Genomic DNA, 14601 nt, shown 5'->3' with positions numbered 1-14601 from the left:
ACCTCCAGGTTCGTTTGCGCAAATTATGTTTTTCATATTCGTTTTCTACACAGTTGTTTAACACCAAACAGGTTGGGGGTTTTTGTTTTCTTTAACGGGTGTGGATTTTTATATTGACTGATAAACTTTGTCCAACAATTTAGTTTAAAGACAAAATATAAAGAAACAGCGGTAGAGATGGACTATATGTAATCTGAACCTTTCCCCCCCTTATTTATTAATTTTTTTACGGAATCCCACGTTTTAGGCTATGGAGATTCCGATTCTGAAAAAAAAATTTTTGAAAAATTTCAATTCCCCCCCCCCACCAAGCAGGCTATTTACATGCTAGAAATAACAGCCAAATCTCACAAAACTAGTGTTAGGGTTAGGGTTAGGTTTACCCTGTGGATCTATATAAAAACCAGGGGGGAGGAATCGAAATTTTGAAATTAGATTTTTGAAATTTTTTTTTCAGAATCGGAATCTCCATAGCCTAAAACGTGGAATTCCGTAAAAAAAAGAAAATAAAACAAGGGGGGAAATGTTCAGATTACATATAGTCCATCTGGACCGAAACAACTTCATCGCAAATCAGTAGTGAATTGAAGTTACAATCATGAAAATATGTGGTCCTGAAAAGGACCGTTATTTGTTGCACAGAAGATTTACTTGCTGGTGTATTTGGTCACAGCCTTGGTACCTTCAGAGACGGCATGCTTGACCAACTCACCAGGGACTGCGGTCTGAACCTCACGGCTACTGATGGTCGAACGTTTGTTGTAGTGAGCCAAACGGCTAGCCTCAGAAGCTATTCTTTCGAACAGATCATTGACAAAACCGTTCATGATAGACATGGCTTTTCTGGAAATACCGGTATCAGGATGCACCCCACTTCACTCTTTTTTAATTTAAAAAAAAATTAGTTTAAAATACAAACAGTCCAAATTTTTTGCTTCAGTCCAGCAATGGACCACCCTTGGGTGCATCATCATTCCATTAAATGTTTATGGAGAGAAAAATATTGAAAAATCTCAATGCAAGTTAGTGCCAAAGAAACGAGGAAGTGCTAAGAACAACTAAATCGCCCTTAAATCACACACACAAAAAAGACAAATTTCTGGTTTAAGCACACCATATAACTTTTTTTAGCTGCTAATTTTAGCACATCTCACGACCGCCTGATATTTTCCTCGTTTCTTTGGTAGATATGTAGCGATGTTTTTCAATATTTTTCTCTCAGTAAATACATTTACTGGAATAATGTACCCAAGCGGGAGTTCATTACTGGATTGAAGCAAAAATTCGGACTGTCCGTATGGCACTATCACGCTATTATATGTCAGAAGTGAAAGTAGTCGCTGTCTGTCTGCCTGTCTGCATGCATGCCTGTTGCTGGTCTGTCAGCCTGCTTGCCTGTCTGCCTGCATGCCTGCTGCTGGCCTGTCTGCCTGCTTGCCTGCTGAGCTATCTGTGTGTCCGTCTGTCTGTCTGTCTGCTGGTTTGAGTTGATACTTTGGCTTACTTACTGATATCTATCTACTATGTATCTATCTATCAATTATTAGAAAACACAAATTTAATATAAAAACATATTTCCTGAAATTGCAAATTATTTAAAATATAAAAATATAATTTTCAACAGAGAGAATTTATCAAAATAGAAAACAAATGAAGTTTGAAGTTAAGTTTAAAAATAAATGTGATACTTATGCTCCGTAGATACTTATACTCTGTAATGTTTCAAACGCATGGATATAGGTGTCGAATTTGTTCCAATAACTTCTGGAAGATCTCGTCCTTGAATTCGTAACGCCACATGAATTCTATTAGATGTGTTTGCAGCAAATTCCGGGTTGTCCCATTTTCTCTTTTGTTCTGGTTCTTGGCATGTTTCCATAGGCATTCGATGTGATTTGTTGTGGCAAATGTAACCGGATCAACAAAATTTATTGAATGGTTCACGGTTAAATGTCTATATCCTAGCGTGTTTAGTGTATTATATGAACGCCAGAGGTCAGAAATTATTGTTGTTCCTGGTAAAATCCGCTCTTGTATAATTTCTAAAAGGGTATCAGATGATCGATCTTCTACCGCAACTAAAAAACATCTTCTCGTATCTCTTTCTAACGCACCAAACACCCACTGCGTTTTAACCCGATGGCCAACATTATATTTTCTTCTAACAAACGCACTTTCATCTATCTCTACTATTCGGTTTGGTCCGCCTAACTTAATATTTTGCGCAATATAATACTCTGCACATACATCACGGCAGTAATTCCTCCAATCTGTTACAGCTACATTTGCTATACGACATTCCTGGCCTAAATTCTTAGCTAAATCTCCCTTAGCCCAATAATATAATATATCTATAATCTGCTCGCTTTTCAGTTTGCTATTATCTAGAAATGTTCCCTTTCTAATGGAAATCAGTTTTCTACAAGGCCTTCCACATGACCATATCATGCCATCGGACAAATTGTTTTTGGCCACTTCCCTCATGCTAGCTCCACAAGAGGGACATATTTTTTCAGTATTTAACAATCCGTATGTCTTGAGCCAGTGAATACTAGCTGCTGTTGTTGCGGTGGCGATGGCAATGTCGCGGTGATTAATTCCATTTGCACTGGGATATGTAGAAGTCATCGTGAAAAACCTGCAACTAATTTGTTCTCGTGTAGATTTCAATTTGAATTACGCGCGCTTTTGGGTGGGTATGATGGGTATATGTGATTTATTTTTAAAAAACAATAATGAATAATGCAAAAATACATTTATTCATAAAGTTTTAACTGAACATGGAATGAAATATATTTATTTATAAACTTTAAACTGAACTTCATTTGTTTAAATTCTCGTCCACCTTACCTTCGCTTGTTTAAATTCTACGGAATTCTACGGAATTCTACAAGAATTAAGAATTCTACAAGAATTACCCATCATACCCACCAACGAACACCCAAAAGCGCGCGTAATTCAAATTGAAATCTACACGAGAACAAATTAGTTGCAGGTTTTTCACGATGACTTCTACATATCCCAGTGCAAATGGAATTAATCACCGCGACATTGCCATCGCCACCGCAACAACAGCAGCTAGTATTCACTGGCTCAAGACATACGGATTGTTAAATACTGAAAAAATATGTCCCTCTTGTGGAGCTAGCATGAGGGAAGTGGCCAAAAACAATTTGTCCGATGGCATGATATGGTCATGTGGAAGGCCTTGTAGAAAACTGATTTCCATTAGAAAGGGAACATTTCTAGATAATAGCAAACTGAAAAGCGAGCAGATTATAGATATATTATATTATTGGGCTAAGGGAGATTTAGCTAAGAATTTAGGCCAGGAATGTCGTATAGCAAATGTAGCTGTAACAGATTGGAGGAATTACTGCCGTGATGTATGTGCAGAGTATTATATTGCGCAAAATATTAAGTTAGGCGGACCAAACCGAATAGTAGAGATAGATGAAAGTGCGTTTGTTAGAAGAAAATATAATGTTGGCCATCGGGTTAAAACGCAGTGGGTGTTTGGTGCGTTAGAAAGAGATACGAGAAGATGTTTTTTAGTTGCGGTAGAAGATCGATCATCTGATACCCTTTTAGAAATTATACAAGAGCGGATTTTACCAGGAACAACAATAATTTCTGACCTCTGGCGTTCATATAATACACTAAACACGCTAGGATATAGACATTTAACCGTGAACCATTCAATAAATTTTGTTGATCCGGTTACATTTGCCACAACAAATCACATCGAATGCCTATGGAAACATGCCAAGAACCAGAACAAAAGAGAAAATGGGACAACCCGGAATTTGCTGCAAACACATCTAATAGAATTCATGTGGCGTTACGAATTCAAGGACGAGATCTTCCAGAAGTTATTGGAACAAATTCGACACCTATATCCATGCGTTTGAAACATTACAGAGTATAAGTATCTACGGAGCATAAGTATCACATTTATTTTTAAACTTAACTTCAAACTTCATTTGTTTTCTATTTTGATAAATTCTCTCTGTTGAAAATTATATTTTTATATTTTAAATAATTTGCAATTTCAGGAAATATGTTTTTATATTAAATTTGTGTTTTCTAATAATTGATAGATAGATACATAGTAGATAGATATCAGTAAGTAAGCCAAAGTATCAACTCAAACCAGCAGACAGACAGACAGACGGACACACAGATAGCTCAGCAGGCAAGCAGGCAGACAGGCCAGCAGCAGGCATGCAGGCAGACAGGCAAGCAGGCTGACAGACCAGCAACAGGCATGCATGCAGACAGGCAGACAGACAGCGACTACTTTCACTTCTGACATCTAATAGCGTGATAGTGCCGTCCGTATTTCAAACACCGAGTAAAATAAAATTCGAAAAAGAGCTGAGCTTTTAGGATTTACGGTTGAGAGTGTAAAATAATTCCGCCAAAATGAATCCTTTCACATACCTCTTTTAAACCACTATAGATAAATCCCAATAATGATTTTTTCAGGATCTACACTATTTTAAAATTATAAACAGAAACGAGGGGCAAGTAGGGTTGAAATGAATGGTTTTCAAATTTTTAATAGCATGCTTACGGGGGAGAAAAATATTGAAAAACAATACATGACAAACGAGGAGGCGAAAAGGCTTCTCCCATGGTCTTTAAAGCGTAGTGCAGAAAGAAAAAAAAAAAATTGGCTAAAATCGGTTCGAAGGGTGAGGTGCTTAAAATATTGCCCATCATTCCAAGGCAGTCGTGAAAAAAATTGGGAAAATCAGTCAAAAACGAAACGTATGTAGGCGTCTTGATCCGAAACTCCAATAAAATTAATATCTACTGTTCAAATATAAGGTTAGGTTACTTTTAAGATGCACAGTATTTTGGGTAAACTTCTTACCTTTGGTTCATTTCCACGCTTACATAATGTTACCAACAGGTACATATATTTTCAAACGGTTAAAGGATATTGGGTTTAGTTAATGCAAAGGCTACAAATGTACGTAAGCATTATTCAAAACAACCATTTCTTGTATAGATGAGTTCAAGCTGACAGACCTTGGTCTTCTGAATTTCAATTTGTTTTTTGTCCTTAATCTCCAGTACTTTTTTTTTCAAAGCCTGGTACTTATTCTAACGGTCTCTTGCCTAACCGCTAAGTTACGGGGACGTAAATACATCTGCACCGGTAGGGGACAAACACATAAATATACATAATGAACATTGGAACACGAAAATAAACAACGACGCCAGACCGTGTCGAATATCTTACGCTTCAGATGGTTTACTCAGAAAAAGTAATCGCTGTTGTACAGTAAGAAAAATATCGAAAAAAAACTGCAGTGTAAACTGAGATATCGAAGAATAGATCACCGCAAAATTTTTACAAGATTACATATTAAAACAAATGAGTAAAAGTAAGTGGCAAACAAATAGCATACTTTCAAAATAATCTAGGGGGGGGGGCCTAAAAAGGGCCATTTTATGATGTTCACATTAGCAACCTAAGCTCTCTCACCACGGATTCGGCGAGCAAGTTGAATGTCTTTAGGCATAATGGTCACTCTCTTAGCGTGGATGGCGCACAAGTTGGTATCTTCGAATAGACCCACCAAATAAGCCTCGCTCGCTTCTTGAAGAGCCATCACAGCCGAGCTCTGAAATCGAAGATCAGTCTTGAAATCCTGAGCGATCTCACGAACAAGTCGCTGGAAAGGAAGCTTTCTGATGAGAAGTTCAGTGGACTTTTGGTAACGTCTGATTTCACGGAGAGCGACGGTACCAGGCCTATAACGATGAGGTTTCTTAACGCCTCCAGTTGCTGGGGCACTTTTCCTGGCTGCCTTGGTAGCTAGTTGCTTACGTGGAGCTTTTCCACCGGTAGATTTACGAGCTGTTTGCTTAGTACGAGCCATGACAATGTATCACTTTAAGAATAAGTTGCGTTGTAGTGTCACACTTTATATAAGGAACGTTAGACAAAGAAAGATAAAACGGGAAGATAGATTTCTTACATTTAAATTTGACAGCTGCCCGCCAAGCTACTGCTGCTGGGATAAAGCTGGCCATTGGCTGTTCAAAATCACGTGATCTTTGTATTAAGGTGTTCTCTGCTACGTCTGTTAACAGTTAACTATATACAGGGTGCGACTGACAAATTGTCGCTATTTTAATTTTTTTTTAATTTTGCGCATGCGCATTATATTTTGATTTTGTCGACTACACAGTTTAGTAGGGTCAGTTGGGCACCATGACGCAATTAACTGTGCCAGAAATATGGAAACGACATGCTGTACTGCTTGGCATTCGCGCTGGAAGCTCCAATATGAACATATCAGAGTGTTTGGGTGTCAACCTGAGGACAGTGCAGAGGATTCGGAAAGAGTTGGATGAATCTAATGGTGATTACGAGGGTACGGCAGCTCGGAAAACTCACTCTGATCGTTCTGATAAGAAAAGAACTCCTGAATTTGTTTGTAAGATCCAAGCCATTATTGACAATGATCCCTCCAAGTCAAACAGGTCCATAGCCAGGGACATTGGAGTATCTGAGCGCCTTATCAGGCAGGTAGTGCACGAAGACATTCGGTATTCCTCTTACAAAATGAGAAAGGGCCAATTTTTATCCCAAGCCATCAAGGACAAGAGAAAAGACAGCGCTACGAAGCTTTTGAATAAACTCAAGCATCCCCTCCAACCGGACGTGCTTTGGTTTTTCTCAGACGAGAAAGATTTCTGCCAGGATCAGACGAACACACAGAGCAACCGTTGGCTTGCAGTGTCCCCAAAGGGTGTACCGATAGATAAACCTCCAGTCAACATCATGGTGTTTGGAGTGATTACTAGTGATGGTGACGTTATGCCTCCAGTCATCTTCCCACACGACCTCACACTCAACACGGAAGTCTACATCAAGTATCTGGAGGAGGTGGTGCTACCCTGGGTCAAGAGGGTGGCTGCTGGAAGACCCTATATCTGGCAACAGGACTCTGCACCATGTCATACAAGCAAGAAAACCCAGTCATGGCTGTCAGACAATTTCTGCGACCACATCACCCCTGACATCTGGCCACCTAACTCCCCAGACTGCAACCCCCTTGATTATTATGTGTGGGGCGCAGTTGAGCGAGAGACCAATAAAACTCCTTGTAACAACAAAGATGAACTGAGGGCAAGGATTATGGTAGCATTCGCCAACTTAAACAAAGAGGCTGTCCGGAAGTGTTGCAGGAAATTCCAAAGTCGTCTGGAGGCTGTGGTTGAAGCCAATGGCGATTTTATTGAATAGTAATTTTGGTAAATGTCTGTTATGTTCATTTTTACATAATTTATACAATTTATTCACCGCACCACTGTACATATTTTCTAGTGACACACCTTAGTCTATCTTGAAATTTGATCGTAAGAAATATTTTATCATGAATGGCCGTGAAAGATTGCCGGAGGCGCTAGGCGTTACAGGAAGGTGTTGAGAGAGATAACATCCATGGTATCACCATGCCCACTATCCGTCGTCGAGGTAGTGTCAAACGTATCTCTGGTTTGATCTACGAAGAAATACGCGGTGTGTTGATGGTATTTCTTCAGAATGTTATGGCAGAACTCTGTATGGATTTAAAGGTTAAACTAAAATTAAATTTTTCAGACATACCGGCCCTTTTCAGGGCCATTAATATCTTCATTTAAGTCGCCTCTTCCAACATTGCTATACTGATATTGTTTATATATTTTTTTTTTTAACGTGCAAAAGCTCCGTGTTCAGAAACATTTGCAATTCGCATTCTTTGAAATCATTCTTACTCCCAGCTAATCGAAGCTTTCACAATTTAACTCGAAAAATATCAAAAGTATCTATAAAACAATTTCAGCGCCTTATCCTAAATGAATCGATATATTTGTGGTTCGCGAGCGCGCTTTTTTTTTTTTTTTTTTTTCATATTCGTTCGCAGGAAGTTGTTTTACACCTATTACACTATTTTTTGTTTTTGTGCTCGAGTCAAACGCTTTAGTTAAACCATAGGTATTTTAAAGGTCTGAAAGAAACACGAACGAACAAAGAAATAAAATCGTCGTCGTGGTACATGGAATTAAAAAAATCCTAGCGGGTACTAAGGAAATCCAGCTTAATGTATTAGCTATTGTGTCATTTCACTTACCTCAAACAGGATGCCTATTAGTGAGATAAGAGAATAGATCTCCGGTGGAGTTGTTTCTGTGGAAGGTGTACAGATGGTCACTGAAGGGAGATTCAAGATATTGGTAAAAATTGGCGTCTTTATTACCCTAGAGATGTTAGAAGTGAGTGCAATGTTATAATATTTGACAGGGTCAAAGATGTTGCCTGCTTTGGGGTGGGACACACTATATCATGCTTCTGAAAGTCAAGAATCATCCCTGTAAAGGAAGAGTTAGAAGGGTTTGGAAAAGCAACTGGAAGTCTGGTGGCACGGAAAGGTGTAGATTTGTGGGGAAATTAGAATAGATATGTAGTGTAGAGCTGATTGCAAAGCGAGTAACAAATGCGATGGCCTTCACCAGGAGGATACAGTACACGAAGCGACTATTATTGAAATGGACTGAATTTCATTCGTAAACATGAAAAGGTTGTGGTGTATGCGTGCGAGTAGATGTAATCGCCTGACCTCGGTTTTCCTTTCGTCGACTGCGAGTCTGTCTTGCGGTATCCAATCCTTGAAGCTTGCCCCGACCCAGAGAACACCAGGAATAGCAGCTGCTTCTCCCAAACCTAGACCGTCACTTAGCACGTCCTCTCCTGACCACGACTCCGTTCGAAAAAGGCACGAATCCTGATCGAGGCCTCCTCTTCCGGTCAGCCTCCCCAATCACTGACGACATATCACAAAGATTAAGGAAAAACTTGGGTAAAGCAACCTTGAAACCCAAGCTGTTGCAGTACTGGGTCCTTATCCGAGATGAAGAAGACGGGATCTTTGGGATTATACGGTGCCATCTAGTTCAATGGTTGGTATAGCTTTTAATTCCAAAGTTGGGAGCTAGACCTTCCAGGATCTTCCATATGTATATCACTGCATAGATTCCTCGCCTTCTCTCCAGAGAGTAGAGCTTCAGTTGTAGTCTCTCCCAGCATCTCATCTGTTTCACCGAATCAATCTTCTTTGTGTAGTGATGCTGGATTGCTTCAAGGTCCGCCACCGATTTGACGCTCTGCGGCGACTAGTTGCAAAGTATTCTTGTTTCTGATTCTGATATGTGTGTGTAAGCTGTTCGTTATAAATATTTAATGGGTTAGTATAGTACAAGCAATCATGTTAAGATTTATATCCAACAAAATTATTATAGCAGACATAAATAAAAGAAATCAGAATACAGTGATGTTCCACAAAGTAACCTCAAGTGATAACAACCTTTAAAAGCAGTCATTTCCTTTGAGTTATCTCCCCTGTACTGTTATCTGGATTATCTGTCACGATTTAGTAGTCAGGCTTTGTAATTGAAACATTTTGAATTACCAACGTTAGAAGTGAAAGTGGGTTATAGAAAGGAAGTTAGGAATAGGGAATAACCAAAGGTATTCTTGCTATGATCTTCCCATTAAAAAAAAAAAACAGACTACACCCCAGACTATTACCTATTTTCCTTCTTTGAAGACGTCTTCAAAAGATGTGGTTTTGAGGGAGATTTGATTGCTATTTCATAGAATGGTTTTTCATTAAGTAGTTTACTGGAGATCAAATAATAGAATTACTCGCGAACTACGCATTGAAAGGTTAAAAAAAAATTTCAAATTTAATTTTGCATTCCCAAAATTTTTAGATGTGATTGCACTTCATGTTGACCTAATGCTATTAACCATATGTATAACAAGATAAAATGCAACATGTTTTTCAATATTTTCAAGCATTAGAATTTATTTTCAAAAATGTTAAGTTATGTGTCTTAAAATCCACAGCACATCGTTTGAGAACCACTACCGATAGTGGTGTTAGCGAACTTCCCTGTATTCGATGATCGGTAATAAAGTCACAGGAAAAAAAAAGTCACAATTAATTTGAGACCCGGACAAAACCCCCGTGACTTTTTTTTTACCTGCATTCATCTCACAACAATATTTCTCTGAAGATTTCAAGAAGGAGGCTAGTCCAACCCTGAAATATTGAAATACAAAGTAATGGTATTGACCATCGATCGGTACTTTTCTTATAAGTTGCATTGCTTTGCCATTTTTTAAAGTAATAATTAATTAAAAACATTTATATGCATCAGATAATACTTCATACAAACATCACTACTCCCATATACATATATATACACACACAGTGAGCTTCCATACAGTTTCCGTCTACCAAATTTATTCACAAGGTTCTGTGAGGAGGAACTAACGATATATTGACAAGTCTCGACAGATGACAGTGTTGTTATAACACAAATAATAATTTTAACAAATTGATGTCCGTATAGCACTGTAAATGCACAAAGTACATTACATCGTTTCAGTTTTACATGTTTATCTGTGAATATCATGAATGACAACTTCTTGGTAACTTCAATTAACGTTAGCTTATGTTACGGGTATCTTTTCGGAAGGAGGAAAAATTGACAGCGACACCGGTAACTTTTTATCTTAGTGTTGTCTCATTGCGTTATATTCTGTAATATCAAGCCTTGTGCCTTTTGTAGTGAGGAATTTATCGTGTAATGATTATCTCGTATTAATCACCAAAATTAGCTTTTCTTACATTTCCAACAGGCTTCCAAATCACATATTTGGATAACCATCACAACATGCAGCAAACACTACTTTTCTATTTCCCGTGATGGAACGAACATGATTATTTACTAATCACGCGCGATATATATATATTATATATATATATATATATATATACACGCGCACATACAGTTGTGTTGTCTGAACATTGTGTTATAACTTGTAGAACGCCGGTTTCACCCACATGTCCCATACGAGCTATTTATGTAAAGTATATATTGTTTTAGCATGTATGATATTTATTAAACATACCTATATTTCCTAGATTAGAAACAGAAGTCTTCTTGTCTCCAGAAATATGGAGAAGACCTAATTAGCAACAAGCAATATAATGGTAAGTTGAAAATATATCTATATTGCATATTTACTACACATGTAAACAACATCCAATGATATCCAAGACCTTAAACTGAGCTACAATAGATTATATTCACGGACATTCGCCAGCTTTTAACAATTCCTCGAGATATGGAAGACATTGATCACCTGCACGCATTTAATGCAAATGTTTTTAATATACATACGGATACACAGACATACAGTGGTGAAACAATTACTGAACAAAAATCTTTTCAGTGTGAAGTGTGCGGAAAATATTTTGTGAAGAATTGTAATTTAGCAAGTCACAAAAGAATACACACTGGAGAAAAAATGTTTCACTGTGAAATATGTGGAAAATCTTACATTAAGAGTTTTCATCTTGTCGTCCATAAACGTAGCCACACTGGAGAACAGCCTTATCATTGTGAAGTGTGTGGAAAATCTTTTGTCTCTAGCAGTATTTTAAACAGACACGAAAGAATACACACTGCTGAAAAGCCTTTCAACTGTGATGTATGTGGTAAAACATTTGCTGATAATTCTAATCTAATAAGTCACAAAAGAACACACACTGGAGAAAAACCATATCATTGTGAAATATGTGGAAAATCCTTCTCTGTTAATTCAAGACTTGTTATTCATAAACGTAGTCACACTGGAGAAAAACCTTTCCACTGTGAAATATGTGGAAAATCTTTTGCTCAGAATTCCAATCTTGTAGTTCACAAGACTGTACACACTGGAGAAAAACCATATCAATGTGAAATATGTGGAAAATCCTTTGTTTCTAACAGTGATTTAACAACACACAACAGACTACACACGGGAGAAAAACCGTTTCACTGTGAGGTATGTGGGAAATCGTTTGTCTATAATAGTAATTTAACAACACACAAGAAAATACACACTGGAGAAAAACCTTTCCATTGTGAAATATGTGGAAAGTTTTTTGTCTCTAATGGTAATTTAACAAAACACAAAAGAATCCACACTGGAGAAAAGCCCTTTCACTGTGAAATATGTGGGAAATCGTTTACCACTAATTTTCTGTTAAAAACGCATCAAAAAATACACACTGGAGAAAAACTGTTCTACTGTGAAATGTGTGGAAAATCTTGCAGTAATAATTCTCAACTTGTAGTTCACGTACGAAGTCACACTGGAGAAAAACCTTATCCTTGTGAAATATGTGGAAAATCTTTTTCTGTTAATTCTAGTCTAGTAGTTCACAAACGTAGTCACACAGGAGAAAAACCATTTCATTGTGAGATATGTGGAGAATCTTTCACTGATAATTCACGTCTTGTAGTTCACAAACGTAGTCACACTGGAGAGAAACCATATCATTGCAAAATGTGTGGGAAATCTTTCTCTAATAATTCCAATCTTGTAATCCACAAACGCAGTCACACTGGAGAAAAACCATATCACTGTGAAATATGTGGGAAATCTTTTGTCTCTAATAGAGTTTTAAAAAGACACAAAGAAATGCACATTGCAAGGAAACAATCAAACTTGAAAGTGTGAGATGTTTCACTTGCAAATGTAAACTCATTGTGGTTTGATAGTAAACTTCTCAAGAAACACTCACTTAACATTTCAACAGCTTAACTGAAAGTTAGCCCACGTAACAGGAACTGAGAGGAATATCGTGGAACAGGGAAACTGTGGGTGATACAGATAATTTGACATTATTTTTGAATTTTGCATGCAAAAAGGTATAAGATACAGGTATTCTCTTCTTTGGGACAAATTCTTTGTTGTCCAGTGTTATTTTTATCGTAGTTTACAAATTCAAGTATGAAAACGTTACTCAACTTTTCACACACACATGCACTTATAAATGATGTGCACAAATACATGACAGGTATACATAATACCGAAATACGCATAAAGTAAACACATGCAGACAAATATATTAATATAACGAATTAAAAAATACAATCAATGAAAAGACAAGCACAGTAAGATGATAAATGTTGATTTTATTAGGTATTTCTGTTTTAGAAACCTACGATGAACAGGTCAGACACTAAGCTATAAATTTCACAGGGTACAACCTTAAAGTTGACACTGCTAAATGCAGAAAATTTCTGTCTCACTATTGACTAAAAATACACAGTTTTTTCAATTTTTAAATCTCTGTAACTTTTTTCTCCACAACCTTCAAAGCAATGAAACTGGAACGCTATATTATTATAGCTGATTTTCAGATTTTTTACTTCCTTTTAAAAAAATGCATATTTTGCAAATAAATAAAACTAGATCCCAGAGAATACATACTGAGGAAAAGCCCCATAATTGTGAAATATATAGAAAATCTTTTGTGTCTAACAGTGATTTAACAAAACATAATACACACTGGAGAAAAGCTGTTTCACTGTGAAATATGTGGGAAATCTCTTATTGAAAATTCAAAACTTGTGATCCATAACCATAGTCACACTGGAGAAAAGCTTTATCATCTTTAGTAATAAATGCCAAAACAAATTCCAGTGTGTCACACTTCAGCCTTCTCTCTCACTATTCAATGACACTTCTGCTATTCCTCTTGCTGGGGTGAGGGCAGTTGTGATGGTAATGGGGTGATAGTATGAGCTGTAGTTGTGATAGAGGTGGAGGTGATGGTGGTGGTAGCCGAGGCAGTCAGGGATGATGGTGATAGTAAGCGATGTGAAAGAGTGGTGATGGTGGTGGAGAGGAAGGCGGCGAAGTCAAAGGTATTGATGGTGGTGTCAAAGGTATGAATGGTGTGTGTATGGCAGTTATGGTGGTGATGGTGATGGTTGAAAACAATAGAAAGAGGTTAGACAGAAAAAAAAATACTGACCCTCAAATGGAAAGACAACAATCGTTTATCATGCAGCTTTGCAATGAGTTCCAGGTCAACAAATTATGGCATTGTTTTGATGGAAATTGTTCATTGCTTGAAAAGTATTGGTCAAGTTTAATAAAATTTAATATGTACTCAATGCATGAAGTGTCATTGTATTAGATTTTTTAGAAAAAATGTGAAAATAAACTTTATTTCCTAATTATCTTGAAATTTAATGGTAAACTTACGGATCTATTTTAAAACGGGGGCACCAGTATTTTCTTAACGAAACACTAACTTGGGACACTGGTAGAATGTGTCATATAAAACATCTTTTACTCTTAGTCTTCTTAACAAAAAAAAGGAATTCGCAAGTTATTCCATGTTAAAGTTGTCGTATTTCTGTAATTTCAACCAATCACTGACGTCTATTCAGCTGAATAGAGTTACTGCTGGGCGGTCATAAAAATGTTATTCTCTGTGACATATTTCATCCGGTTTAATCGTAATTTATACGCATATATTGTTTATATAATAAATTATGCTGTGCGTATCTATGTGTGTAACAATTTTAGAGTTCGGATTCTAGAGTTAGGGTTACGGTTACGGTTAACAGTCTAGTTAGGGTTAGGGTTAGGGGATTAATACGATATACACCGTTACAGCGCTGTTTTCAACTGAATAGACGTCAGTGATTAGTAGAAATTATCAAAATAAGACAATTTTTTACATGAAA

The 14601-nt window shown here is 37.2% G+C and overlaps 2 protein-coding genes across 2 annotated transcripts; one reads left to right on the top strand and one right to left on the bottom strand.

Annotated features, from left to right (window-relative positions):
• Positions 1-5238: 5238 nt before the first annotated feature.
• On the bottom strand, positions 5239-6118 carry LOC106876612 (histone H3). Its single transcript, XM_014925223.3, has one exon. The coding sequence runs from the start codon at positions 5892-5894 to the stop codon at positions 5484-5486; it is 411 nt and encodes a 136-aa protein (XP_014780709.1). The 5' UTR covers positions 5895-6118; the 3' UTR covers positions 5239-5483.
• Positions 6119-10601: 4483 nt separating this feature from the next.
• LOC149133789 (uncharacterized) lies at positions 10602-14029 on the top strand. Its single transcript, XM_089358856.1, has one exon. The coding sequence runs from the start codon at positions 11198-11200 to the stop codon at positions 12575-12577; it is 1380 nt and encodes a 459-aa protein (XP_089214982.1). The 5' UTR covers positions 10602-11197; the 3' UTR covers positions 12578-14029.
• Positions 14030-14601: the final 572 nt, after the last annotated feature.

This window comes from Octopus bimaculoides, chromosome 10, assembly GCF_046866305.1.
Source record: "Octopus bimaculoides isolate indiv1 chromosome 10, ASM4686630v1, whole genome shotgun sequence".
NCBI classification, from domain to species: Eukaryota; Metazoa; Mollusca; class Cephalopoda; order Octopoda; family Octopodidae; genus Octopus; species Octopus bimaculoides.
This window is presented reverse-complemented; position numbering and strand designations above follow the sequence as displayed.

What these genes read in the sequence shown, in the direction of transcription:
- LOC149133789 (XM_089358856.1), top strand. Translation starts at nt 11,198, where the DNA reads ATGGAAGACATTGATCACCTGCACGCATTTAATGCAAATGTTTTTAAT.
- LOC106876612 (XM_014925223.3), bottom strand. Translation starts at nt 5,894, where the DNA reads ATGGCTCGTACTAAGCAAACAGCTCGTAAATCTACCGGTGGAAAAGCT.